We start from the raw sequence: 25,483 nt of genomic DNA, 5'->3' as shown, positions 1-25,483 counted from the left end.
GAATAACTGGGGGGAAATCACTTTAGACCAAACAGCATTCTTTGGGGAACAGGAGGCACCAGAATCAGGAAGCAGCAGCCCCAAGCCTTGTTATTTCCAGCAAGTGGAAGGCAGAAGAGAAAGACCTTATATACAGTGGCCTTCTAGACCAAACCCTAACCACAACCTGCAGAAGTGAAGGAGTTTCAGGGATTGCTTACTCATCAGCTGCACAATGTGTCTAGTGGGATGTAGAATCATACTATGTTGTTGCTCTTTGGTCCGAACCCAGATTTTTTGGTGCCATTGTTTATACTAGTACTGGAGGGCACTGCTTGTTCCTCAAGGTCCTTGACCTGGGGTGTGTGTGTGTGTGTGTGTCTGGTTCATCCTCTGTGGACTCCTGTGTATGGTACGAGGTCAGGACTAGGGCATGCCAAACATCCCCATTAAACCCTTGATAAATATTTGCATTAAAACAAAAAATACCTTTGTTAAGATTATCTTTGTTAAACTTAATCTCAAATGATGCCTTGCTAGGAACAATCAGGCTTCAGATGCAAACAGCTAGCCAGAAGAATGGGGTTGGATCCAGTGTTAAGTCATACCCAGAGTAGATGCCTTGAAATTAGTAGATATGAATAACCTATTCTTATCAATGTCAGTGGGTTTACTTTTGAGTAAAACTTAGTTGGATATGTCCTACTGGGAGTATCCAAGTACAGTAGATGCATAAAGGCCCCAATCCACTTTCTCCTCTGCGGATCTGTCAAGTGAGAGCTGTGTGTTCCCAAAATTCAGAAGTAAGGTATGTGGCTACCATAGAATCTTTTCCAGAGAGGCATGAACTATTTAACTCTTTTCTTGGGAATATTTACTGACTCTTACATTGCTATCCTTTAGGCACCAGGAATTGTCCCCAACCAATTTCTACTCAGAGCCCATAGAAACTACTAGGCTTAAATTAGTCATGTCCATTCATTTAAATGGGTCTTCTTTGAGTAGAACTTAGCTGGAGACAACTTCATGTAAAGTCTAGAATGTCTGCATTTAAAAATAATAATTCTTGGTTCTAGGTGTTGTTTTAAGCTTGCTGCTGCTTGTTTTGCCTTTTGTAGTTTTTACTGTATTCTAGTGTTAATCCGGTTTTGCTATGTAAACTGTATTAGGGGTACTTGTCAAAAAGCTTGACAAATAAAGCTTGTAAATAAGAGAAGCATCAAAGCTGGAGTGCCACCACCAAGAAGGATCTCCCCAGAGCTGTTGCTGATCAAGCCTCAAAGGCAAGAAAGTCTCCCTGGCTGATGCTAATGGGTGGACTTGTCTATAGCAGCGTAGGTGTCCTCTTAGGTGATCAGACCCCAAGCTGTTTAGGCTTTGTACACCAGTACAAGTACCTTGAGACGTTCTCCAATAATCACCTACCTGCAGCATTTTGTGCTAGCTGAAGCTTCCACACCTACCAATGTTGTTCAGGTGTGTGGAATCTTTGGCCCTCCAGATGTTGCTGAACTACAGCCCCATAAGGTACACCACACATGGTCAATGGCCAGGGGTAATGGGAGCCGTAGTTCAGCAGTATCTGGAGCCTTGTTCTAGAGAAACTTTGATTTTAATCCAACACAGAATGTCTTATGCAGAAGCATATACTCAGAATCACTTAATTGAGATTAGTTGACTCTTAAGAGATCCTGAGTATGCGTTATTGCTTTGTAAACTGAAGACACATCAGTATACTATGGGGATTCTAATAAAATGAGAGAACTGATTCTACAAGGCTGAAGGCACAATCTCAGTTCAAGTGGTACCCTACCACAGTCCCCAGAAGTATATTCAATGCATAAGCAGGCTGATGCCAACTAAGATTCCTTCTCTATGGCAATGTCCTCTCTTCTGATATATGGATGACACCAACATTTATTAGTTTCTATTGACAGCCAAAGACCTATTTATCTGACATTCCCAATAGCTGGTTTTTCCAATTTTGTCATTGCTGTACCAGTTGCTGTTGTGTTACTGCCCTTGCTTTACGGTATTACCGTGGAATGTTGTTGTTGATAAGGTTTTAGATTGCTTTACCCCATCCTGAGAGCACTTGCATTGAAAGGCAGGCTAAAAATATCTGTAAATAAAAATAAATTCACCGAAGGCAGTAAGAAAAAAGACGATTTGGAAATGGCTCTTGGTGTTTAACCTCAAACTCAAGCATTTTAATTCATTAGCTCATTCAGTGTCTATTCCATTCTTTCAAGGTTTACAGGAGCAGCTGTAAAGGTGCTGTAAATTTTTTAAAAAATGAAAACAGGGAGGAGGGTATGCTGGAAGCTATGGGTTAGAAACTGCAACTTTCTGCAGCTGTTCCTTTGCCCAAGATCATCAACGTCACCTTCTCACAAGCACTGGCTGTTTGCCACAGGGTTCTTTCAGATTTTAGCAAAGCTATCACTTTGGGGGTTTTGTGTGTGAGGGGTTGCACAACCTTTCATGACACAGAAGTCTGTGGCTTTTTCTCCATCAAATCTATAGTAAAACGTATGCATGGATGCTAGGGGTCCACAAATCTTAGCTCAACTTGGTAACCAGCCAAATTTGTTTGTGCCATGATCCTACCCTCCCTTTCAAGAAGGAGAGAACGGGGGTCTTCTGCCATTCCCTGAGCTCAGGACCCAGCACAACTGTCAATAGCAAGTTCCTTTCCTTCTTTCGCAAAAAAAGAGGAGGGGAATCCCCATAGGGATTCAAAGTGAAGCATGAAGTCTTCCGACAGCTCTCCAAGTAACTCTGAGATTCAGCGCGGCATCAGGGGAAAGGTCCTTGCATTTCTCTTGTGCTTCTGAAGCCAGCCTGGTATCGCAAAGTTCTCACATTCTTCCAGGCCTAAGAGGCATGGGGCTCTCCTTGAAGTGGGATGTGGTAGGGTTGGCCTGTGGTCTAAGGCACTGGATTTAAGCTCATCATTCTGACTGCATATGGATGGCGTCAGTGGTAGAAAACATGCTCTACACGCATTAAAGTCCCAGGTTCAATGCCTGGTGTCTCCACAGAAGGCTGGAAAAGACTCCTGTCTGAAATCCTGACAAGCTGTTGCCAGCTAGTATAGACAATAGATGGACAAATGGTCTGACTCTCTATAAAGCAGCTTCTTTTCTATTTGTGCAAAAGTTGTCCTCACCAGCAGTGATGTGGCAAGTGTATTTGTGAATCCTTGCTAAAGCATTAGGGCTATTTCTTCCCATGAGCTCTCTGGAACTGCATCAGATGTTAAATTCTGTTGTGAGATTTCTGAGACCTGTTCCACAGAATTATGAAGCTGAAGATTATAAATTATCTGTGGCACTTTTATAGCGCATATCAACTCAGAAGGAAGCTGGGTCTTACCTAACAGTTAAGCCTCATTCAACCAGTGCAGGTTTCTTCTGAGTTGGAATGCAAACCATTGCATTGTTAAAATGAGCTGTCATCTCTGCCTGCTGCAGTCCCTATCTATAATATCTCATTTTGTTCAACCTCTCTTTTTCCTTACTTCCCCAGTTCTCCTTACTCTTCCCTGTTCTACCTGATAAAAAAAATAGGGGGCAGCACATGTGCTGTTTTTTTATATGTTTTAGTCCTGAGCACCATAAAGATCAACAAATTTACCATGACATCAGTTTCCCCATCCAGAATTCACTCCGTCCACTCTAGTCCATGCGTTTTTTGCAATAATTATTAAGAGTTCGACTTTAAGGCAGATAGGAGTCTGTGACCCTCCAAACCAAATCTTTTTCCATATCAACCTGACTTTGTTTTGACATCAGATGAGGTCTCTACACGTGATGACATACCTGGTGTGAGGGCCCAGGAAGGTTTTCAGTGGTGGCTCTTTGCATGTGGAATTCTCTTCCTATTGAGGTGCAACAAACCTCATCTCTTTATAGCTTCAGGCAAATAGTCGTGATGCATCTTAGAAAGAGGAAAGGCTCTTGCTATTAGTAACTGTGATTCAGTGATTTGTTGTGTTTTTTAATGCTGCTTTTATTGTTGTTATGCATTCTTATCTCCCTGGTTTTATTGTAAACTGCTGTGTGGCCGGTTCAAAGGGTGATACATAAATTATCCAAACAAATAAATAATCCCTGGAGTTGAAGAGAGTCCCACAACATCCGCAGGGAAGCAGATTCCCAATTTTAAGATGCTAGAAGCCTCTGAGATGTTTTTGCTGCAGTAGAGGGACTTGGCTTGCTCTCTGGAAACAGCACTTAAGAGCAACATCTTAGAGAAAGCACTCCCCTGCTATGAAAGAGACTCCAAGATAAATCTCTGGTGTGACTGGGAAAGATCCATCTGAAACTCTGGACAGCTTCTTGGAGTAATGCTCTGACTTCTATGTTCTTCCTTCTCTGCATCATACCTTGCCACCACAAGCCATCGCCCACTCTCTTCTCTTCAAAGAGGGCCTTGGGGCTATTGTCCTGCTCTTCACATATCCCACAAAGTTTTCCTTCATTTTTATCTCTCATATAATATCCCTACCCATCTTCAGTTTCTTTCATTACAACCTCCTTAAATCTCCTGATGGTGGCGCTCTCTTCCCACCTCCCCAACACTATCCTCTCTCTGCTTTTCCCCACACTAGAGTCTCATAGTCCCCCTTCTTAACTCCCGAATCAACTTCTCCAGTCCCTGTTTGAACCACACCACTCCACTATTTCCTGGTCCCTCCACCAGCCCCCAGCTTCCTTTTTTACATCTTCTTCCACTTGATTCTCCTTATCAAGATTGCCCTAAGTGGGCGAAGGCCGCATTCACACCATAGATTTAAAGCGCTATAATACCACTTTAAACAGTCATGGTCTTCCCCCCAAAGAATTCTGGGAGCTGTGGTTTGTTAAGGGCAGTGTTTCATGTGATTGATTGTTAAACCACTCTGAAAAGTGTAGCCCCATCTGGAGAATACTCACTCTCAGCACTCTTAACAAACTACAGCTCCTAGAATTCTTGGGGGGGGGGGGAACGACCATGACTGTTTAAAGTGGTATCATTGAGCTTTAAATGTATGGTGTGAATGTGACCTACCTCCTCCAAACAGGAAGACCTTCCTCTTATACCTCTCCCACAACTGACTTCCCCTCCTTTCACATTCCAAACATTTCATCAGTCTTATACTGCTTCAACAGAACCCCCACCTTACCATTCTTCTCTATCCTCTGGCATGCTTTTCTGCCCTGGCCATCTTCCACATCCCTCCAGCTCCTCACACCTGACTGTTGCCCCTTTCTTCAAGGGTCTCTCATTTGCATCTCTCTGTACTCCATTTTTCTCATATCCCCCCACCCAGCCACTTCCCATTCTTCCGCTCCCTCAGGTACTCCCCCACCAGTCCTCCCTGCTCTGACCACCCTTACCTCCCATTTCAATTTTGCCCACAGCCAGGCACCCCTGCCCCCAACCCTCCAAATAAACCCCAATTCCTTCCTGCTCTCCTTCATTCCTCCAAGACACCCACACCTCCCTCCCCTCCCTGCTGTTCCCATTGCCATCTCCTCACCCCCCCACTAAGCACCCCCAAGTACATCCCTAATGCCCCGTCGTAATGTTTCCAGGGTCCCCTTTGTTTACATCTTACACCTCCCCAACTTTTCGCATCCCCTCCCCTCCCTCTCCGAATTACACCCTACCTACTCCCCTCCCCCCGCCGTAGGACCCTCTGCCTTCCATCTCTCTCTCTCTTTTAACCCAACTTTCACATTCCCTCCATCTCCCTCCTCTTCCAGTCTCACCCACCGCCAGCACCCTCTAAGTGCACCTCTCTTCCTTCCCACCTTCCCTAGTTTACCTCTACCCCCCTTGTTCCCACCCCTCTTTCAATCTCACCCACAACCACGCACCCCTCCTTTCCCCATACACCCCTCTTCCTTCCCAATCTCTCCGCCCTCCCCATATTCTGCTCTCACTCTTTCCTTCCGACCCTCCCCCCCGGGACAGCGTGTGGGTCTGTGCGTGTGTTGGGGGGGGGTGGCGTTCCGCGCCCCGGCCGGCCGGCCTTCGCCTCAGTGGCTCCTCCTCCTCCTCTTCCCTTTCGCTGTGGCGGCGGTGGCTGCTGTTCCCGGGGCTGCCGCGGCGCTGCTCTCTCTCTCTCCCTCCCGCTTCCTTCTTTCCTTCCTTCCTTCCGTCGTCCTGAGCTCGTCCCTCGCTCCCTCCCACTCTCTCGCTCACTCTCCTCCTCCTCCCGGCCGTTGCAGGCCGAGCTGAAGCAGGCGAGGCGGAGCATCTCGTCCTCCGCTGCTGCTGTTGCCGCCGCCGCGGCCACCTCCTCTTGCCCTCCCTGGATAGCTCGCCAGCCACCCGGCCGGCCTTCTCTCTCTCCCTCCTCACGCCGCCGCGACACTCCGGCGGAGCCCCCATCCTCCATGCGGATGTGACATTTCGCGGCCGCCATTTTGAGAGGCAGCGAAGGCGGCGGAGGAGGAGCAGGCCCGACTCGCTCCCAACGCCGCCTGTCGCCGTCGAAGGAGCCCGCCCGCCTTGGCGCTGCCCGCGCCGCCGGGCCTCCCTCCTCACCGGAGCCGGCCCAGCCCGGGGGGAGGAGGAGGAGACCCAGCAGCAGCAGCAGGGCCTAGACGTCGCCCTCCTCCTCCGCAGCCGCCGCCGGACCGGGACTTTGCCTCAGCCTGCACCCGCTCTGAGGCGAGCTCGGCCCTCCATCCTCCTCCTTCCTCACTCCTCCTCCCACTCCCACCCCCGCCGCCATTGGGCGAATAGCCAGTAAATACGTGCGCGTCTCGCTGCCTCCCCCGGCGGCCGCCCGCTCCCTGCCCGCCGCCGGAGTCCAGCAGCAGCAGCAGCAGCCCGAAGCTCAACAGCAGCAATTGCAGCCTCACCAGCTCCAGGCCGCGGAGCCGCCCCGCCGCCAGCCGACTCAGCCCCAGGCTCTGCCTCAGCAGCTCCTGCCTTTCCAGCGCTCATCGCCGCTCGACGCGGGGCCTCCGCAGCAGCAGCTCCTGCCGCCGCCGCCTCCTCGCCCTCCTCCCTCAGCCAAGGCCCAGGCCGCCGAGCCTGAGCTCCCGCAGCCCGACATGAACCACCACCAGCAACAACAGCAGCAGCAGAAGCCCGGGGAGCAGCAGCTGAGCGAGCCCGAGGACATGGAGATGGAAGGTAAGGGGCAGGGGGTTTTGCGCTGTGTGTGGGGGGAGGCTGCAGCCTCCCCTGCTTCGCAGATTGCAGTCTGCATTTACTCCACCTCCCACACTTTCTTTCTGCACCCCCATTTCTCCCTCCTTTCAGCATCCTCCCCCACCCCCTCATCTCAAGTGTCTTTTGCAATCCATTCCCACTCTCCTCCCTCCCCCCAGGACGGTGACTCCTCTGATTTGGTTCTGCAGTTCCTCCACAGATATATACACCCGCCCCCCTCGACATCCTTGATGGCACTGGACAGTGGTAGGCCCTCTCCCCTCCTCTTGTTTTTTAAACCTTTGAAATAAATAATGAGCATACACCCCTGTTCTTCCCCTTATGATTTCTCCTTCTCCAACTATGTTCCCATCCTGGCACTTATTGCCTCCTGCACCCCTACTGCAGTCCCTCCCGCATGTTGTCTCTAGCTTTCTTTTACTTCTCCTGCTGACCTTAGGGGGCCTCACACTTTTTCTCAGCTTCTGTATCTTCTATTTTAAGTTTCTCTGCTTTCTTCAGCATCTCCCCCCACGCACCCTCTTCTCATACACTTAGATCCATGACCTCATGACCAAAGCCCCCAGATTCTGTTTTTTCCCCATACATTCACTTTTCCCAAACACTTGACCCTCTAACTTTGCATACCTTGACTCTCTTCCTTATTTTCTTCTCCCTTGGCCCCTAATACTATGTAGGTTTTTGATTCCCTAACTTTACAGTACCCCCTCCCACAGTTTTCCCCTTCCTGGCATTATCTCAACTTCCTGGGAACTTCAGTCACTTTATCTTTCAAGCCTGCAGCTATCTCATCACTTTACTCTGCATGTGCCTCCACACAGTCTAACACGATACTCCTGCAGACCATATCCATGTTCTTATCCATGCCATATCCGTGTACTGTAGTCATATTTTGATTCCTTTCAACTCTGTGCCTAAACTGCGCCTTCAGATCTTGCTTTCCAATTTCTCTTCCTTAGGCATATAAAAAAGCTTATACCTCTCTCTTCCAACTCAGTTGAATGCTGAAAGAGACACATAATGCACTCTGTCTCATCTCTGTATTCCATCGTTCTGCACCCATTTTACCCACCAACCTTTGGATTGCCTTGACCTTTACAGGTCTCCTGGTTCTGTGCTATCTCCATTCTCAGTAATCCCTGCAGGATCTCCCTGCACAAGGAACTGCTTGGTCTTCTGGAAATACACCCTTAATTCCTCTCTATTCCTTATCCACTACAGGGACACGTATCTTAGTTCTGTGGCCAGCATCCTTTCCCTGTAGCCTTCCTTCCCCTTTAGGGCTGGGGCCTCCTTTTTGCCTGCTTTTCCTTGAAGGGTGGCAGATAAGGCTGCTGCTCCAGGTCCTACCCCACCAACCAACTTGGAAAGACGTTTGGGAAATATAAGGGTTGGCTTTCTCCAGATCGGAGAGCCGCCTTTCATTTGACTCTTGTGTGCCCTGTGAGGCCGAAGTTGAAAAGTTTTAGGAAGCCGGCGAAGAAGTGGGGGTGGTGGCTCTGCTTGTTTTCCAGGCTGGGGAACGGGGTGCGCGCGCCTCTGTGTATGCGAGCTGGTTTGGCGCTCTTGGGGCGGGGCGCGGCTGGTGGGGCCGGGGCGGTGTCCCGGAGGCTTGTAAATTGGGGGTGGGGAGAGAGAGAAAAGAGGTGTTTCCCAAAGAGAGAAAAACCGGGGGGGGGGGGGAGTTTGTCCCTGACTTTCGTGGAAGTTGGCAGTTTACTTCTTGTGGAGAGCTCTGGCGTGAACATTATGAGCAAAGCATTTTTCTCTAAATGCAAAGCTCGAGAAAGCGGCGGACACTTCGGGTGCCCCAGTATTGCTTCTTTGCAGGGCTCCGAGATCGGTTGACCTCGAGCAGGATGTGCTTCTTTGCAGTGTATTTTGGGGGTCGCGGGGTGGAGAAGGAACGGTGTCGAACTGGCTCTGGCAATGGGGGGCCTCGGTGATATCCCTTTTCTTGGGACAGATCGCTGCGCTCAGGAATGCTGCTTTCTCTCCCTCCCCCTGACTGTTGATTCCGGCAGCCGCTCGGCGTTTGGGTTTTTTTCTTTCTTTCTAAAAGCTTCCAGCCCCCTTCTATTGTATCCTGCACACAGCCAGCCACGCGAGATGCTCGCCATTTTTAATTGGGCCACTGCTCTGCTCGTACTAGGGGTTATTTACAGAAAATGCATTGGGATGGGGAAGGGCTCTCGATGCGGGACGAATCCTCTCTCTGGGTAATGCTCTTAAATATGTAGTCATAGGGCACTGACCCTGCTCAGTCATCCCAGGGTGGGGGAAGGAAGAAAACACTCCCAGGGATCATGCTCCAGGTCTTAAAGGTGCAGTCCTGTGCCGGTCTACTTGGGGCTCACTCCCATGTAACTGTATAAGATTGTAGCCATAGTGGTTTAAAATTAGGAAGGCTTCAACATATTTAGATATAAACATAACAAAAAAGTTTTCTTTTCTTCTATGCAGAAAGTGCTGATGACTTCTTAGAAACAGTATTAAAACCCACCGTCTATTTTCTCTATATCTTGATCAGTAACAAGATTAAAGACTTTGGGGATCAGAAAATCAAAAGCATCCCTCCAGAAAGGTGATCAAGATGTTGCTATCCTTAAGAATAATAAAAATATTCAGACTGGCTTCGGTGTTAGCCTAAAAGGTGATTAAACCATAAAAGTGCAGGGCGATTAGTTAAAATAGAGCTAAAATGTTGTCACTTTTGCTACTTATGGTAGAATTAAGATGGGATTGCCATGGGCACTGTGAAAAGAGCATGCTGAATTAGATGGGCCTTTGCGCTGATCCAGCTGGGTCTTCTGATATTAATGAACATGAAAACAAATATGTGATATGATTGTGTATCTGTGGAGATTTTTGTGTTTCATATGCAGGAACTTCTTATTACTGTATCCTGAGAAACTTCACCTAATATCTGAAATGGTACAACCCACCTAGAGGTTTACCAATAGAGTGAGAACTAGTCATGTGTTACTTTGTGGCAAGTTAAGAGACATGTACAAATTTATTGTTGAAAGAACTGTTTCTGTATCTGCTTGGTATCAAGGCACAGGCTCAGAGTATGTATTCTAGTTCCCTACATTAACCAGAGTATTAGCTGAACTTTAATGGGTCATTCTCCTCCCCTTTCAGTGGGACTTAAGGACTGAGTATCTTGAAATGTACTGGTTAACCTTTTGCTAGCTGAAAAGTACAGAGCATCTTGCAAATTCAGGTCTGGACCTTGGTTACAATGGCCAATTTGATCTTGCTTCATGCTTGAAGGTCCTGTGTCCTCTATGTACTCAGTTTTGATTTTGTTGTAAAGTAAAACACCACTTTATTCATTTATTTGCCAAAATGTTACATTGCCAACATTAAAAAAATATCTTTGTTATTTACAACTAAGTTTGACCCCTCCCACATCAGTATGTATGAACTTAGACCTTTTTCACTTGATCTCTATTACTGATATTTGAATGATTTCTGATAACTTTCCAAGGAATCCTGGAGTATTCCACCACAATGCAGTTGCTCTTATGAACATTTTCTGTTTGTAAAAGAGAAGAGGGCTGCATCTCTTTACCACAGTCAAGCTGCAGAAGAGAAGAGGAGAAAAGGCACTTGACCATATGGGGATGAAGAGAGAATGTTTTGGGTTAAAAAGGTTGAACTGCCATCCACATAAACGTGGTGCTCAAATCCATATGAGGTGATCCACAAATGAGCCCCAGACCGGAGAAGGAAAACACGGGAAGGACTTCCCCAAATGGGAATACTGAAATGAAACTTAGAAAACTAGGAAGAGAACCAACTGAAGAAAACAACCACAGAGAAAGAGGGTCAAAAGAGAGCCAGTGTGGTGTAGTGGTTAAGAGCGGTAGTCTCGTAATCTGGGGAACCGGGTTCGTGTCTCCGCTCCTCCACATGCAGCTGCTGGGTGACCTTGGGTTAGTCACACTTCTCTGAAGTCTCTCAGCCCCACTCACCTCACAGAGTGTTTGTTGTGGGGGATGAAGGGAAAGGAGAATGTTAGCCGCTTTGAGACTCCTAAAGGGGAGTGAAAGGCGGGATATCAAATCCAAACTCCTCCTCCTCCTCCTCTTCTTCTTCTTCTTCTTCTTCTTCTTCTTCTCACAAGAGAGTGTTTTCAACTTAGCCAAGTCAGCAGCGATGTCTTGGGCTGTGTAAGGAGACCTTTGGACTTGACACGAGATCTTGGTTTCTATACCTTACTAAGGATGCTTCTCCAAGTAATAATCAGTACTGATTATATATGGGGATGGGGTCCTAGACAAAGGTTGTGAATACATTGTCTTGATATTTACATAAAGCTTTACAGTAAGCAAGAATGCTGACAACATTTTCTTAGAATGTTCTAAAGCTGATGCAGACCTATTCTCTTTCTCCTCTTGACTTCTGGAAATACTCCTAAGATTTTTCTTAGAATTATTCAGAAGCTTTCTCTTTTATTGCAGCAAACATGTTTTTCTTTTTGTTGTTAATGCTCTTGTGTTTAGACTCTGATATTGCCTTCAAGTCATTTATAAGTCAATTCTTTTATTGCTTCCATTGTTCTTAATTACTTTCCCTTTGTCAGTAATATCCAGTTTAAAAAACTCCAATCAATGTATTGTTGATTTTGCAATTTGATTTTACAGCACTGCAAAATAGCACACCACCACAAAAGATTATCTGTATACAGAAGAAATGTGATCAAATGCTGAACTTGTAACATCAGGCAATAGCTTATAACAAAGCTTCAGATTTTTCATTTTTTACCATACTTATTTGAGGCAGAATAAAAACAGTGAATTCAGTTCACTGTGAAGAATTTAGTAAAAATTGTTGTTGTGACAGGAGCAGTTTTCATCTGTAAAGCAGTCTACAGTACTGTAGAGTGGATGCTGTTTCTGCCTTTTGGGTTGATATTTACTATTAGCATAATTAATTTATTAATCAGCTTCTACACAGTTGTCTCAAGACAATGTACAATAATGCTGCCAGCAGCTCAGAGACATGTATAAGAGAGTCCACAGGCCTCTAATTGTACTGTGAGGGGATCAAAAACTTCTAGCTGTTTGTGAACATTAAGATATCCTAGCGCAGTTTAGGAGAAAGGAGTTTCCCCTTCTTTTAGAAGAAGCATTTCACGTGACTATTTCAACTCACGTTTGGTATTTGGCTGGGTGAATGCTCCAAAATGAATCCACTGACTACCTGACTACCTCTTGGCTTGGTGAACCTGTATATGTCTGGGAGATGTCCAACCCTCCACAAGTCTTGTTGCCATAAAAATAAAATCCTAGTCTACCTTTGAAGCAAAATGCACTTGGTTTTGCTTGTGCTGCTGTTGCTTGTTTTAAACATGCTTTTAAGCAAGATGGCTTTTGATGTTGTATGCTGCTTTGATTGCCTTGTGGCAGAAATTCAGTTAACATATTTTATAAATATTTGAATATAAATTATATTTAAAGAATCAGAAATTTTTGTTTCAGACTTCTCTATAGTTTTAAGGCTTGAGAAGATGACATAGAAATGTAGGAGGGCGGGGAAAGGAAGACATCCATTTATACCAAAGGGTCAATGCAAAGCTTTCTCCCTTTCCTTTCTCTTTTGAAACACTTCTTTCTGCCATTAGTGCTTCTAGTAAATGCTGGACCTATATAGCACTTGAGAATCAGAAGTGCTGTAAACTTTCAGGAGGGAGGTTGGTGGAAAGAGGTAAATGGTAAGCTGGCATCACTTTGGTCTTTGACAGACACACAATTTAATAGATAACAGCAATTTTATATTAAATTGTATTAAAATACGATAATAAATCTGAGGTCAAACCAAATCAGTCTTGTTAACTGACTAGGTATGCTTCATACATACTAGTTATGATGTTGGTCATTATAGTGATGCATAAGGTTTCTAGGATAAATACTTTGGACTAGCATATTGATAAATCTCATTTCCAAGGGGAATAGTTGTCAAAATTGCTACTGTTATAATTGCCCCTTTGTCAGTGTGGTAAATATACATTGGATTGTATTCAAAGTTACTCATACTCAGAGTAGACCCTCTGAAATGAACTGACATGATTACTTGGGTTCATTAATTTCAGTGGGTCTTCCCTGAGTAAAACTTCGTTGGATATAACCCATTGCTTGATCTTTAAAGAATGGTGGTGTGCACTTGAGGACACAGTAAATAAAAATACCCCGTATAGCTTAGAAATGCATGCTGAAGTCCATAGGGATCTTTGCCTGTTTCATGCATATTGCTAAACCAAAATTTAGTATTCCGTAGATGCAGGAGCCTTGCGTTCATGTGCTGTTTTTTCCTGTGTGACCAGAAGGAGATTAGAAGGCTCCTCCTGCTCAACTGGTTTGCTGTGTCTGAACCTGGATAAAGTGAAGTTTGCGTTAACTATGGGTTATTGAAATTAGCCAGCTTCAAACCATTGTTAATGATCTGGAACCTAGGAGTTGTCATTGGACATAATTATGACTTGTGAAGCCTCAGTTGTTAAGATTTGTGCTTCTTCCTTGTTCTGTCAGGAAGAGTCACTAAAAGTGTCTTGCTGCATATGTAGTTCATCAGGAAGCACCCAGGCTTTTCTTAGGTGATCATATACTTTCATTTGCAGAACTGAAACACTTGTTAAGCATATTTCCACCAATTGTTTTTTGCTAGACATATCCTGGCTTCTGTTGATTTTGCTCATGCCCAGTGGCAGTTTGATGTTTAATTGGAAGACCAAGCAGTAATTTCTTGCTGCTTCTTTGTATACACCCCCTCCCCCAAACCAGGCTACTTTGGAGCAGAATATTTGATTTTGGCCCTTCACTTTCTGTTCTCAAGTTGGCCTCTTCCATAGGCTTTGCTAAGTATAAAGGAGTATAGAATAGCTACTAACTTTCTTAGCAAAACTGCTGATGCTACGTGTGTATATGTATCTACCTATCTGTTTTATCATGTTGTATAGCACTTTGAGACTTTTTTAAAAATTTAAGCAAACTATAAAGGTGGTATCCCATGAAATGCTTCCACTAGTGTAAGGACTTCTGGCTTTGTGGTGGAACGTCTCCTTCCTTCCTGCCTACCTGTGTCCTAAATCTGTTCTGGATTTCCCCCCAACCTTCTGGAGCATATTTGAGAAGGGAGAGAGGAAGCTCCAATGCACAAGAGGAAATCCTTGCAGTAGTAGAAGCACTTCAGTGAATACCACACCTCCCTAAGGGATTTCTAAAAATATATGTGTGTGTGGAGTGTGTGATGGGGGGTGGAAACCCCACACATAAGTTTGGGAAAGGCAGGACCATGGCAGAAAGTCCGAAGTTACATTCTCCTCTCATTTCACTGGAAAATATTGTGAGTGTGACTTAAACTTAGCTATATACTGTTATGACTCGGGGAGGGGGCAAAGCTGTATTTCTAAACTGCTATAACCTACCCTTGGACCTTGTAGTGAAGAGAAGATAAGAAATCATGTTATATTGAAGAATAATAATGGTGATTATAATAATAAAAAATTTATCCAGTAGCACCTTAAAAGGTAAAGGACCCCTGACAGTTAAATCCAGTTGCGAACGACTCTGCGGTTGCGGCGCTCATCTCGCTGTAGTGGCTGAGGGAGCCGACGTTTGTCCGCAGACAGTTTTTCTGGGTCATGTGGCTAGCATGACTAAGCCGCTTCTGGTGAAACCAGAGCAGTGCACGGAAACGCTGTTTACCTTCCTGCCGGTACCTGCTTATCTACTTGCACTTTGACGTACCCAGAACAAACTTAGTTGGTCTCTAAGGTGCTACTGGACAATTTTTTGATTTATTTCGACTGCATCAGACCAACACGGCCACCTACCTGAACAGTGATTATGTTGCTGTTTGGTCCAACAGGTCAGCCTGTAAATAATAATAATAATAATAATAATAATAATAATAATAATAATAATAATAAATAATTTATTATTTGTACCCCGCCCATCTGGCTGGGTTTCCCCAGCCACTCTGGGCGGCTTCCACAGAGACCAAAAATACATTAAAATTTCACACATTAAAAACTTCCCTGAACAGGGCTGCCTTAAGATGTCTTCTGAATGTCAGGTAGTTGTTTATCACTTTGACATCTGATGGGAGGGTGTTCCACAGGGCGGGCGCCACTACCGAGAAGGCCCTCTGCCTGGTTCCTTGTATCTTTGCTTCTCGCAATGAGGGAACTGCTAGTAGTAAATGGCACATCATGGCAAACATTCTGAAGCTGTGTTTATAGTTTAAAAAAATTAAAAAGCACCAAATTTCTCCAGAGCCTTCAAGGCATCTTGAAAGAATGACAGCAAAACAGGAATTTAGCTTTGTTTAATTTTTTTTTGTTTAAACAGATTTTGACACTTAAGATCATGTAAGTTCATTTAAACATGAATACATTGTTCTATTTGGAAAATTAAGAAATACAATTACATAGTGTTGTGAGTTTGGTTGGGGTGGGGGTGGAAGGATGTATGCCCGAGTCCCTTCCAGTTCCTGGATCCAACAGGGATTCAATTGCTGCAATAGCTAGACAAGTTTCTCTGTAATGGTCCCCTAAGTATGAATGGTTAAGGTAACAAAGGAAGTGGCTGTGTGCCAGAGGACAAATGACTGTGCCCCTTCCCTCAACTGTCTGGTAGTTAGAAATACAAAAAGCCAGAGTCAGGTGTGTTAGCTGAGGCAGCTGAGAGACAGAGCCAGGCCTGATTTCATCTGGAATACAAGGCTGTGGCTATGGGAGAAGCAAGACCTTCCTGCTTTTGGGGTGCTAATGCTATAAGCCCCTCTATCATATGCTCAGGGTGTGTGTGTGTGTGTGTGAAAATAAATCACATATCATAAATACACCACAGTCTCTGCTACCCTGCATTTTGAGAAAATCAAACCCTGGGTAAGTGCCTGGAACCCCTGGAATCTCGCACTGCTATGAGATTGGGGTGGCATGCAACAATAATGTTTCCAAATGGTTCCTATAGTGGCTTAGTAACTTAGTTCATTTATATATTGTGTGTACTGGGAACACACATTACTTTATTGTGAAACAAAGTTCTTCTTGAGACTGGCTTAACTTAGTACAGGTAATTAATTTACTCAAGTGAAATTGTGCTGTGCATCTAAACTGAAGCAGTTAAAGCAGTCTAGCCAGTACCTTAAATGACACAACAGGGTGTTTGGAATTGGCAGTGAAGGTGCAGAGGTAGGAGTAGACTGGTGATGAGCTGCAACTTGCCCCAACTCTCTCAAAGAGTTATTTATTAATATGCATTATTACTAGAAAAACTGGAACAATGACAGCAGTGTTCTGAAGTCCTGCAGATTGTATGTGGATGCAAAATATGTCTTGTAGAATAGAATCAAAGGATGGAACCAAATCATCCTCTTTCTCTTTCCCCAAGGAAGATCTCTTTCCTTGTTATAACTTTTGCAGATTAATTCAATTTTTTACCGAGCAGGGTTAATTCTTAACATTTGTATTTATTCTTTGTATACAGTTAACCAATGTGTATTTGTATCAACCTTGCAAATAAATTCACAGCTGTTGCTAACTTGCTGTCTGCACACTGCTACGTTAGTCATTTGTGGCACGTTGACAGTCTTGAGGAAACAACTCTTATCCAGTTTATGAAAAATGTTTAATCACCTGGGGGTGACTGTATCCAGCAAGTGGATACAGTGGTACCTCGGGTTACATACGCTTCAGGTTACATATGCTTCAGGTTACAGACTCCGCTAACCCAGAAATATTACCTCGGGTTAAGAACTTTGCTTCAGGATGAGAACAGAAATCGTGCTCTGGCGGCAGCAGGACGCCCCATTGGCTAAAGTGGTGCTTCAGGTTAAGAACAGTTTCAGGTTAAGAACGGACTTCCGGAACGAATTAAGTACTTAACCTGAGGTACCACTGTATTTACAACCTCACATGCACACATGTAAATGAGGCTTGCATCCTGCAAGTAGAGCATATGGAGCGGCTCTTGGGCCTGGTTCAGAAACTCCAGCTGGTGCAGAATGCTGCAGCCAGATTGCTGATGGGAGCTTCTGGTCAAAAAATGTGACACAGCTGCACTGGCTGCTCATCTGCTACTGAACCAGGTTCAAGGTTCTCGTATTGATTTACAAAGCCTTGAACAACCAGGGTCCAGGATATCCCAGAGATAACCTGAACACTTATATTCCAGCCTGATCACTGAGATCATTTGCAGGAGTGTCTTTGTTCATTCCCCAAGTTGGTGAGGTTCCACAGACAACAATGAGAGATCATCAGTCCTGTCCTATGGAACATTCTGCCAATAGAGATTCAGCAGCCCCCTTCTGTGCCAATCTTTAAAAGCATGCTGAAAACTTTTATTCTGCCAGGCCTATGCAGACAATTAAGAATACATCCCCCACAATGGTCTGTTGAGGTTTGTTTTTAATTTATTTTTGCTTTCAACTTGTTTTTAACTTTTTATGATGTTTGGTTTTTTGTGGTATATAAATATTTTTTTCCTAAATAATTATTACATATGTTTTCTTGGCTGCTACTGGAAGTCCAGTTACTCCCTCCCAAATCAAGCCTGAAAAGGCAACGACATTCCACCCCATGTACTAACACAACACCCTGTACAGTACTACTCTATATACAGTTTGACTTGCTCTGTTATGAGGTAAATTGTAAAGTGTAATTAAAAAAACCCATCCTGTTTAAGTCATATGGTGCTCATGATTATTATTACTGTTGTTACTAATTATCCTTCCTTCACACTAAGGTGCCGGGTGGGTTACACAGTTTAAAATACAGCATTTAAAACAGTTTTAAAACCTTCTAATTACTGTACAATAAATCTCCTGCAATCACAAAACATAGGGTGACTCTAGAGATCAAATGCGTTGTGCAACTGTGATAGAATACATCTCATTGTTTTTAAGTTGGAAATTAAATTCATTCCCTCCCCCCTTTTTTAAAAAATAAACAACCTAGTTTTAAAGGAAAACTGAATTTATTGCAAACATACAATTTCTTAAACTGAATTACGGTATTTTATCAAACACATTGTGTCAGAAGCTGCTTTTCTATGTGAGAGAATATATTACATCAAACTTAGAAGCTTTAAGTGTTATAAAGTCTGTTGTGTATTGCGTATTTATTATGGTAACAACATTGATGTCTATGAAGATTTTAGATAAGCAGATGATTAGAAAGGACCGTGAACAGTAAGACCCTTGCACAAGGTTGATTGTAAATGTGCTCCAAGGACAGAGGCTGGTTGTGAATGTCCTTCATCATGACTTCCTGAATGTTCATTTGAGACCATTAATCAGCATCTTAATAATCTTTATAGAAGGGAGATGGAGCAAGATTCAGATCCAGCGCTTTACTGCTGTGTAGCAGGCTACCATGCAGTACTTTTACTCTTTATTGACCATAAGGCCAGGAGGCATGGAAGCTGGTGGGGAAATTGTGTCTTTCTGTGATCTTGCAGCAGGTCCTGGGAGTTATGAGCTGCTATGCAGTCTGTGTGTTTCAACCAAATTCATGCTACAACACTCCCTATCCATGTGCGTAAGAAACTGAATATAAATGGTTCAGAGCAGATCTGACCTGGAAGCAGAGGTGGCTTCAATGTGTTCCCAGCCCCTATGCAAATTTTGTGACAGCAAAAGCGATGACAACATCTTAAGCCAGCTGGGTTTCTTCATAAAATCTTGCTCACCATGCAAAGGGCCATAATAATTTTTGGGCTGTATCTTCCTCCTCCTGCTGCTTAATACTTAGCACAAATAGCATGTTAGCCACTGTTAATGTGATAAATTTAACACATTGTGTAGGACCATTGTGCTGTGAAGCATAAAATGTTGATTTTAATACAATCCTGTCAATTTTTGTAAATGCTTTTCCTATAAAACAGCCTTCACCAGCCTGGTGCCCTCCAGATGTTTTGGACTGCCAATGGTTGTGCTGGCCAATGGTGGTGGGAGTTGTTGACAAAGACATCTAGCGGGTATAAGTTTTGCAATGGTTGCTGTTAAGTTCTTCTTACTGCTATATAGTTTTATGTGCAGTCTCACCATGTAAACTGAAATGAAGACTCTTCCATAATGGAGATAGCAAGTAGAGAGTTGTGAAATATATGCATGATATAAAAGGCTGTATAGATATATATGTGGGTTAACTTGCTTCTTTTCTAGAAAGTGACTGTTCCAGGACCTAACGGTCTACATACTCTAATCAATGCATGTGTAGAAAAGAAAATATTTAAACTTCAGAATAATATACTGTGATTATTGGATCAACAGAATTACAGTGAAAATATTTATCTAATGAATTGGCCTCTTTGAAGTTTTTCTCTGCCCTCTATTTTTTGTCAGCAAGAGATCCAGGTCTGTAAACAAACTCATTTGGAATTAATGTGGTAATCGATTAATTGGTGCAGTTAACCAGTTAAAAGTTCGATTGCCATCTTAAAATAGAACACAAATTGGAGTCATGCCTCTAGAGATTATTCTATATCTCATTTGCAACACACTTCTTTGTGTTCTGCCTCTGCCCCCTCCCCATTTCCTTGCTACTCCGCAGGAGTCCTTGGAGTAGTTAGCAAGTGGGATCTGGGCAAAGTCATGAAAGAAATTTTGCAGAGCAGTTTTCCTTCCTTTCCTTCAGGGACTTATTCAATGGCAAAAGAGAAAGGAGCAGCCCTAGGTATATTATGGGGGGTGTAGCTCATGTAAAATAGGGGCTTGCTAATACATTTGCAACTCAGTGAAGTATCTACACTGAAAAAGGTTGGTTTAAGTGTCATCTTGTAGTTATATGAGCATTGAAGGACAGCCATGACAGCAGTTACAGTGCATAAAAATAAAACTAATTTGTAGGTAAGGTCTGCATGTCAGTTAAGGGCATGAGCACCTCTGAGATTCCTGATCTAGTTCTAGGATCTGGGAAGGAATTTTTCTAGATCCATAGACTGTTATGAGCGATGTTATGAGTGATGGCTGGAGTTCCTAGTCTCTTCACAGCAAAGCAAATATAACACAAGGGTAGCCAACGTGGTACTCTCCAATTTTTCCCCAACTACATATCCTGTTTTTCCTGGCTGATGGAGCTGAGGGGAGTTTTAGTCCAATAACATCTATAGCAGGCATGTCCAATAGGTAGATTACTGGACGTCTGCGGTAGTTCACAGGTAGATCATTGGCTCCCCCCAAAGAAGCTGAACAACTGTGGCTCCCCTAAAAAAAGCTCAGCATTTTGCCTCCTCCCTGAAAAAACTCAACAACTTTGACCCGAACCCCCCCAAAGGGGGTAGATCATTGCCAGTTTTTAACTCTGTGAGTAGATCACAGTCTCTTGGGAGTTGGCCACCCCTCATCTATAGGATACCATGTTGACTATCCCTTATGTAAAGCGTTGCTTTGCTGTTCTCAAAAGTGTACAATTGGGCTTCAGACAGAGACAACTTTTTTGAGGGAGTATGTCGGGATGGACTCCTCACAGGCCCTCATAGATGATGGCACTTAAAGGACCTCAGAGGTTACGGGCACAAAGCAGTCTGAAATACAGCACCCCAAGTTATTGCCTATGCACAGAATAGTGATTGAATCATATGCTGTCTTGGGCTACCTTACAGTTTGTCCTGAGGGTGGGCTGAGTAGTTGGCCTGTCAGCCACTATGCTTCTGCTGCTTTACACCGAGGTCTACAGAAGCTGTATGTAATAAAACTGTGACCTTTTACAACCCAGCTCTGTTTTTGTTGACTTCCTTTCTACCCCTGCTTGCCACTGCTGCAAACGCAACCTTTGATCTCAGACACTAGTGTTCTCCTGCAAGTACCCTCTGCACTCTGCATCAATTGTGGATGCATAAACCAACTCTGTCTATAGTATCACTAAAGAGGAACAAGCAGCTTCTTGACATTTGTAAAAAGTTTTGTCGGTTTTCAGTGTATAAACACAATTACAGAAATTCCCTCCCCATGCCAACTTGTCCCCTGCAGGACAGATCAGTCCATTGAGTTTTGCCCCAGTCCAGTTTGCGATTCCAGTGGATGCTATTCTTCAGGATTATCATTTGACTATTTTATCAGAGGATAGCAAATTTCAGTAAAGTTATCTGCATCTCTTGTATTGTTCAATGTGTGCAGTCTCTTTGTTAATTTTTTCTGATAAAGCAATTACCCTTACACTCTGTTTCCAGCAAGGTGTTTGCAAATATTCCATTCCTTTCTAGTTCTGTACTACTATTATGTGTGCTGCCACCAGAAGAAAAATGGTTACTGTAATTCTTTTTAATAGAGGTCAAGCTGCTCTTCTCTTAAAATGGTTAGCAGCCCCAAATTTGGGGTACTTTCCACATGTTGACCTGCAGTGTGGTTTATTTCCATAAATGGACTCTGCCAGAAAGGCTGTACGTAATCACACAACAGAACATGTGGAATGTTGTACCTATCCTGTTGCAGCCTCTCCAGCAGAGGTGGGAGGATTTTTTTTATATATAGCTACATGCCATCAATGTAGTGATTTAAGAAGAAGAGTTTGGATTTGATATCCTGCCTTTCACTCCCCTTATGGAGTCTCAAAGCGGCTAACATTCTCCTTTCCCTTCCTCCCCCACAACAAACACTCTGTGAGGTGAGTGGGGCTGAGAGACTTCAAAGAAGTGTGACTGGCCCAAGGTCACCCAGCAGCTGCATGTGGAGGAGTGGGAGACGCGAACCCGGTTCCCCAGATTAGGAGTCTACCGCTCTTAACCACTACACCACACTGGCTCTCTAAATGTTTAAATGTTTCTTAGCCCACAAATTATTCCAGTCCACCTCCTTAATTTTGATACCTGTGTCAGATTTCCATTGTTGTTATAAAGAATTGCATCGTCTAATTGTTAACTCATTATTTTTTCTATAAAGCATAGATAGAAGGTGGGTTTTTTTGCATGTCTGTTTGTGTGTAAAATTAAATTTTCAAATGGTGTCAGAGGTCTTGTGGAATGTGCATTAATTTCTGAATTTGATATAGAGTGCATTATTTGATGAACACATAGCCAGTTTACATTCTGCATTCCAAATTTTTGGAAACAAGCTGCTTATGCACCATAAGGCCACTGATACTTTGAGGTTGAGGTACTTAGTCACTAAAAGTGACTAAGAGAAGCTGGTTTTGATCAGAAAGTTCAATGCTGTTGGGATTTTGTGGAATTTAAGAAGTAGGAGGGGGGGTTGAGCAATAGCTTTCAGTGTGCTGTAACCATTGAATCCACAGGGTAATTTCTAACTCTTTTTGATAGTATTAAGCCAACTGGAGAATGATTGGAACTAAGGAATTTTTGTATCTTGATAACTCAAAGCATAAACAGGCTGTTAACTCCCCCCTACCTCCCGGCCTTGGATTAGTCTTCCTTATTGTATTAAATAATTCAGACACTAGACAAGGAAAAGTCAGTGCACTGTCATACCAGGTCCCCTTCACTGCCAGCCAACGTACTACAGTACTGTATTTCTTTCGTCTGTTTTTGAAAATTTAAACACATGTTGCAAAACCTCATTAAGGGTGGCTTTTTGAGGAGCTCAAAGGAAGGCTCTCAGTCGTCGTCTACTACTACTACTACTACTACTACTACTACTACTACTACTAAATTTTTATTTATATCCTGCCCTCCCCAGCCGAAGCCTATCTCAGGGCAGCTATAATCAAATGTTAAGCAAAAGCTTTCAGTTATACTTTGAACAAGGAGTTGGAGGTTCTTGCTGTGGATGTTTATGGGCAAAGATTCATATCACCCAGGTGAGAACCTGGGTGAGACAGGGGGGGGGGTAAAAGGTGTTAAATTGCTCAAAGGCCACTGAATGAGGCAGTCTGTTGTCACAAAGTAGGACCTGGGGCCTTCTTTTTGCAAGAAACAGAGGGAAAGTGATTGGGCTGTCAAAGGTAAAAAATGAGGTGGGAAGTGCTGCTAAGACCCATGGTGGTTTAAAGTCCTTATTTTTACTAGTGTTTTTTTTTAAATAAAAAACCCCTCTTATCCTGTTTATTAAAGAAATCAATGAGAGCAGACTAAATTTCATAAAATGAATATTTCCTTTTGTTGTCTTTATTTGTATTGCTTTGTTCCACTGTGAATAAATAAATAAGATGAAAAGCCATCTTTTAATGTTTCCTTCATCATCAATAGTAGAGAAATAATATGGAGTGTTCTGTTATTTCCTAAAACAGAAGTCTTCAGCTTTTCAGACCTGCGATCCACCTTTAACCCAAACATGAATTTGGGGAACCCATTTCTTACCATATGTTTATATGGTGGTAGTGCTGCTGTTATTATCCACCTTAGATCAGGCCTTTGGCTGATCCTGGCCTATCAGGTGTAGACCAGTGTGCTAATACATTGGAACTAAAATAAGTTCAAGTCCATCCATCAGTCCTGTGGAAGACCCAGGTTTAAAAGACAGAATAATGTTTATTTCAGTTATTGTGAATCAATTGATTAAATTGATTGATGCTTGTAGACTTAGATTCAACTTAAGCTGCACTGAGGGGAGAGTCATTGAAGGTTCATCTTCATTAATAGTTTATATTTGTGTACTTTTAGTGTTTGAGTTTGAAGATACAGCATCTTGGTTATAACCATATGAATGAAAGTCATGTATGAATGAATGAGGGAGGGAGCGAGCTGCATCTAACTTAATTGCTCCAAAGCACCTTGAACAAAGTTCTAACTGCAAATGACAAAATTAGGAACTGCAAATGAAAGAATACAACAAATACTGTAAGTTGTTTTGTCCAGAGGCAGGACTAGGTGGGGTTGAGGCAGACTGTAAATGCATCTCTAATGTATAGTAGGGTGTGTGTGCTTAAAGCAGCCATATACTTAAGCACTCACCTGGTAGCCATTGGTGGCAAGGAATCTCATCTGATAGGTGAGAGGGAGGCAGCAGTTTGGTCCCAGTGTGAAGCACATTTCGTGTTCTCCATAATAAAGTTAGGGGAGAATGGAATTGATTATAAAAAATAGTTATTTCAGTGTGATGGGTTTGTGGGTTTGTTTGTTTGTTTGTTTGTTCATTTAGATACTTACCATGATTTCCTTTTTAAAAAAACAATAGCTTGCAACAGTTATATATACACAATATAAACACATAATAATTAAGATTGCAAAATGATTGCATTGGTGTTCCAAGGTTTTTGGCAGACCTTGGCTCCTTTTTTTAATAGATGTACAATTTCTCACAGCCGAATTCTGTGGTACTGGTACTATATTCAGAAAGTTCAGTTTTCTACCATTGTTACTGCCAAGAGAGCACCACATAGTGCTCCGTGTAGTGGAGAGAAATGTATTTTGAGATAGGGAGACAGGCCCCAGAAAATACAATGTATGCTTTGGCTGATCTGATTACAATTATAATTTTGTATAACTTTTTGTCAGTCCCTCTTTTTTTCTTAAAATTGAATTCAGACTTTTAATTCCAATTTCACTTTACAGTAGGACTAATTTCCCCAGAATGGTCAACAAGGACAATATCATTTAATGCAGAAAATTACCCAGTAACCATGTTGTTTTGCTCACAAAAGGTTGTTAAAAGTAACCAAGTGATTTCCTTCCCTCTTCCAATATACACTTATGAATCAAGTGAGGATTCTTATCCAGGTTAGCAATTATGAGGCGGTGTCTTAATTCTGGATTAATTATTGTGGGATATAATTTCCAGTTGTGTTGGAAGGGTCATTGGCAAAGCATCTCATTTTGTCTCAGCCCTATTGAACCACCACCCTAGCATGCTGACTTGTATCCAAAGAATCTGCATTGGCAGGATCCAGAACTGGTTGGAGCAGCTCTGCCTCTGCCTCTGGATGAGTTTCAGTAAAATAGATGCAGGTATTAAAGCCATGATGTAGGTCACAAGCCTTTCCTGTATTCTGTATAGTACATAAAACAATGTTACTTCATGCTCACTGCCTCCCTCACAAGAAAATGTTTTTACAGGAAAACAGTGTTGCTTTCGAATAAGGTGATTCCAAAGCACCTTGAGTGAATGTAGTGTGAGGTGAAAACTTCCTTTCCAGGGAATTTGATAGCTATGGATTCTTCCCTTTATTGGCACCAAGTTCTGCTTGCTTTTCCCAGCAACCAATACTAGAACCCGATGTCTCTTACATTTTGACGCAATGCAAAACAGCATTTCCTTTTTTCACAAGCATTGCATCATTGTAGCTGTTACTACTTTATCCAGGCTCATGAGGCAATTTCAGCACCCATAGTTCATGCAGCTCATCAGAATGTGGGATAAAGGGGAGGAAATTTGTTTTGTTTTAAGCAAGTAACAATAGTAAATATTTAGCTCATGTTTTATCTGC

At 43.2% G+C, this 25,483-nt stretch overlaps 1 protein-coding gene across 5 annotated transcripts in view; it reads left to right on the top strand.

Annotated features, from left to right (window-relative positions):
* USP7 (ubiquitin specific peptidase 7) overlaps window positions 1-25,483 on the top strand; it is an 80,549-nt gene that overhangs the window by 6,342 nt on the left and 48,724 nt on the right. For 2 of the 5 annotated variants that reach the window (XM_081887380.1, XM_081887379.1), the window contains exon 1: window positions 6,010-7,116. The exons of 2 other annotated variants lie outside the window; for them this stretch is intronic. In XM_081887380.1, coding sequence (XP_081743506.1) covers window positions 7,035-7,116 — 82 coding nt within the window. In that variant the 5' untranslated portion in view covers window positions 6,010-7,034. Of the gene's footprint in view, window positions 1-6,007; window positions 7,117-25,483 lie in introns of those variants that run through there. One more of the 5 variants, XM_081887375.1, reaches the window with a different exon arrangement.

This window comes from Podarcis melisellensis (assembly GCF_964234715.1).
Source record: "Podarcis melisellensis genome assembly, chromosome: 14".
NCBI classification, from domain to species: domain Eukaryota; kingdom Metazoa; phylum Chordata; class Lepidosauria; order Squamata; family Lacertidae; genus Podarcis; species Podarcis melisellensis.
Note: the sequence above shows the minus strand (reverse complement) of the source record. Positions and strands in the feature narration are given on the sequence as shown.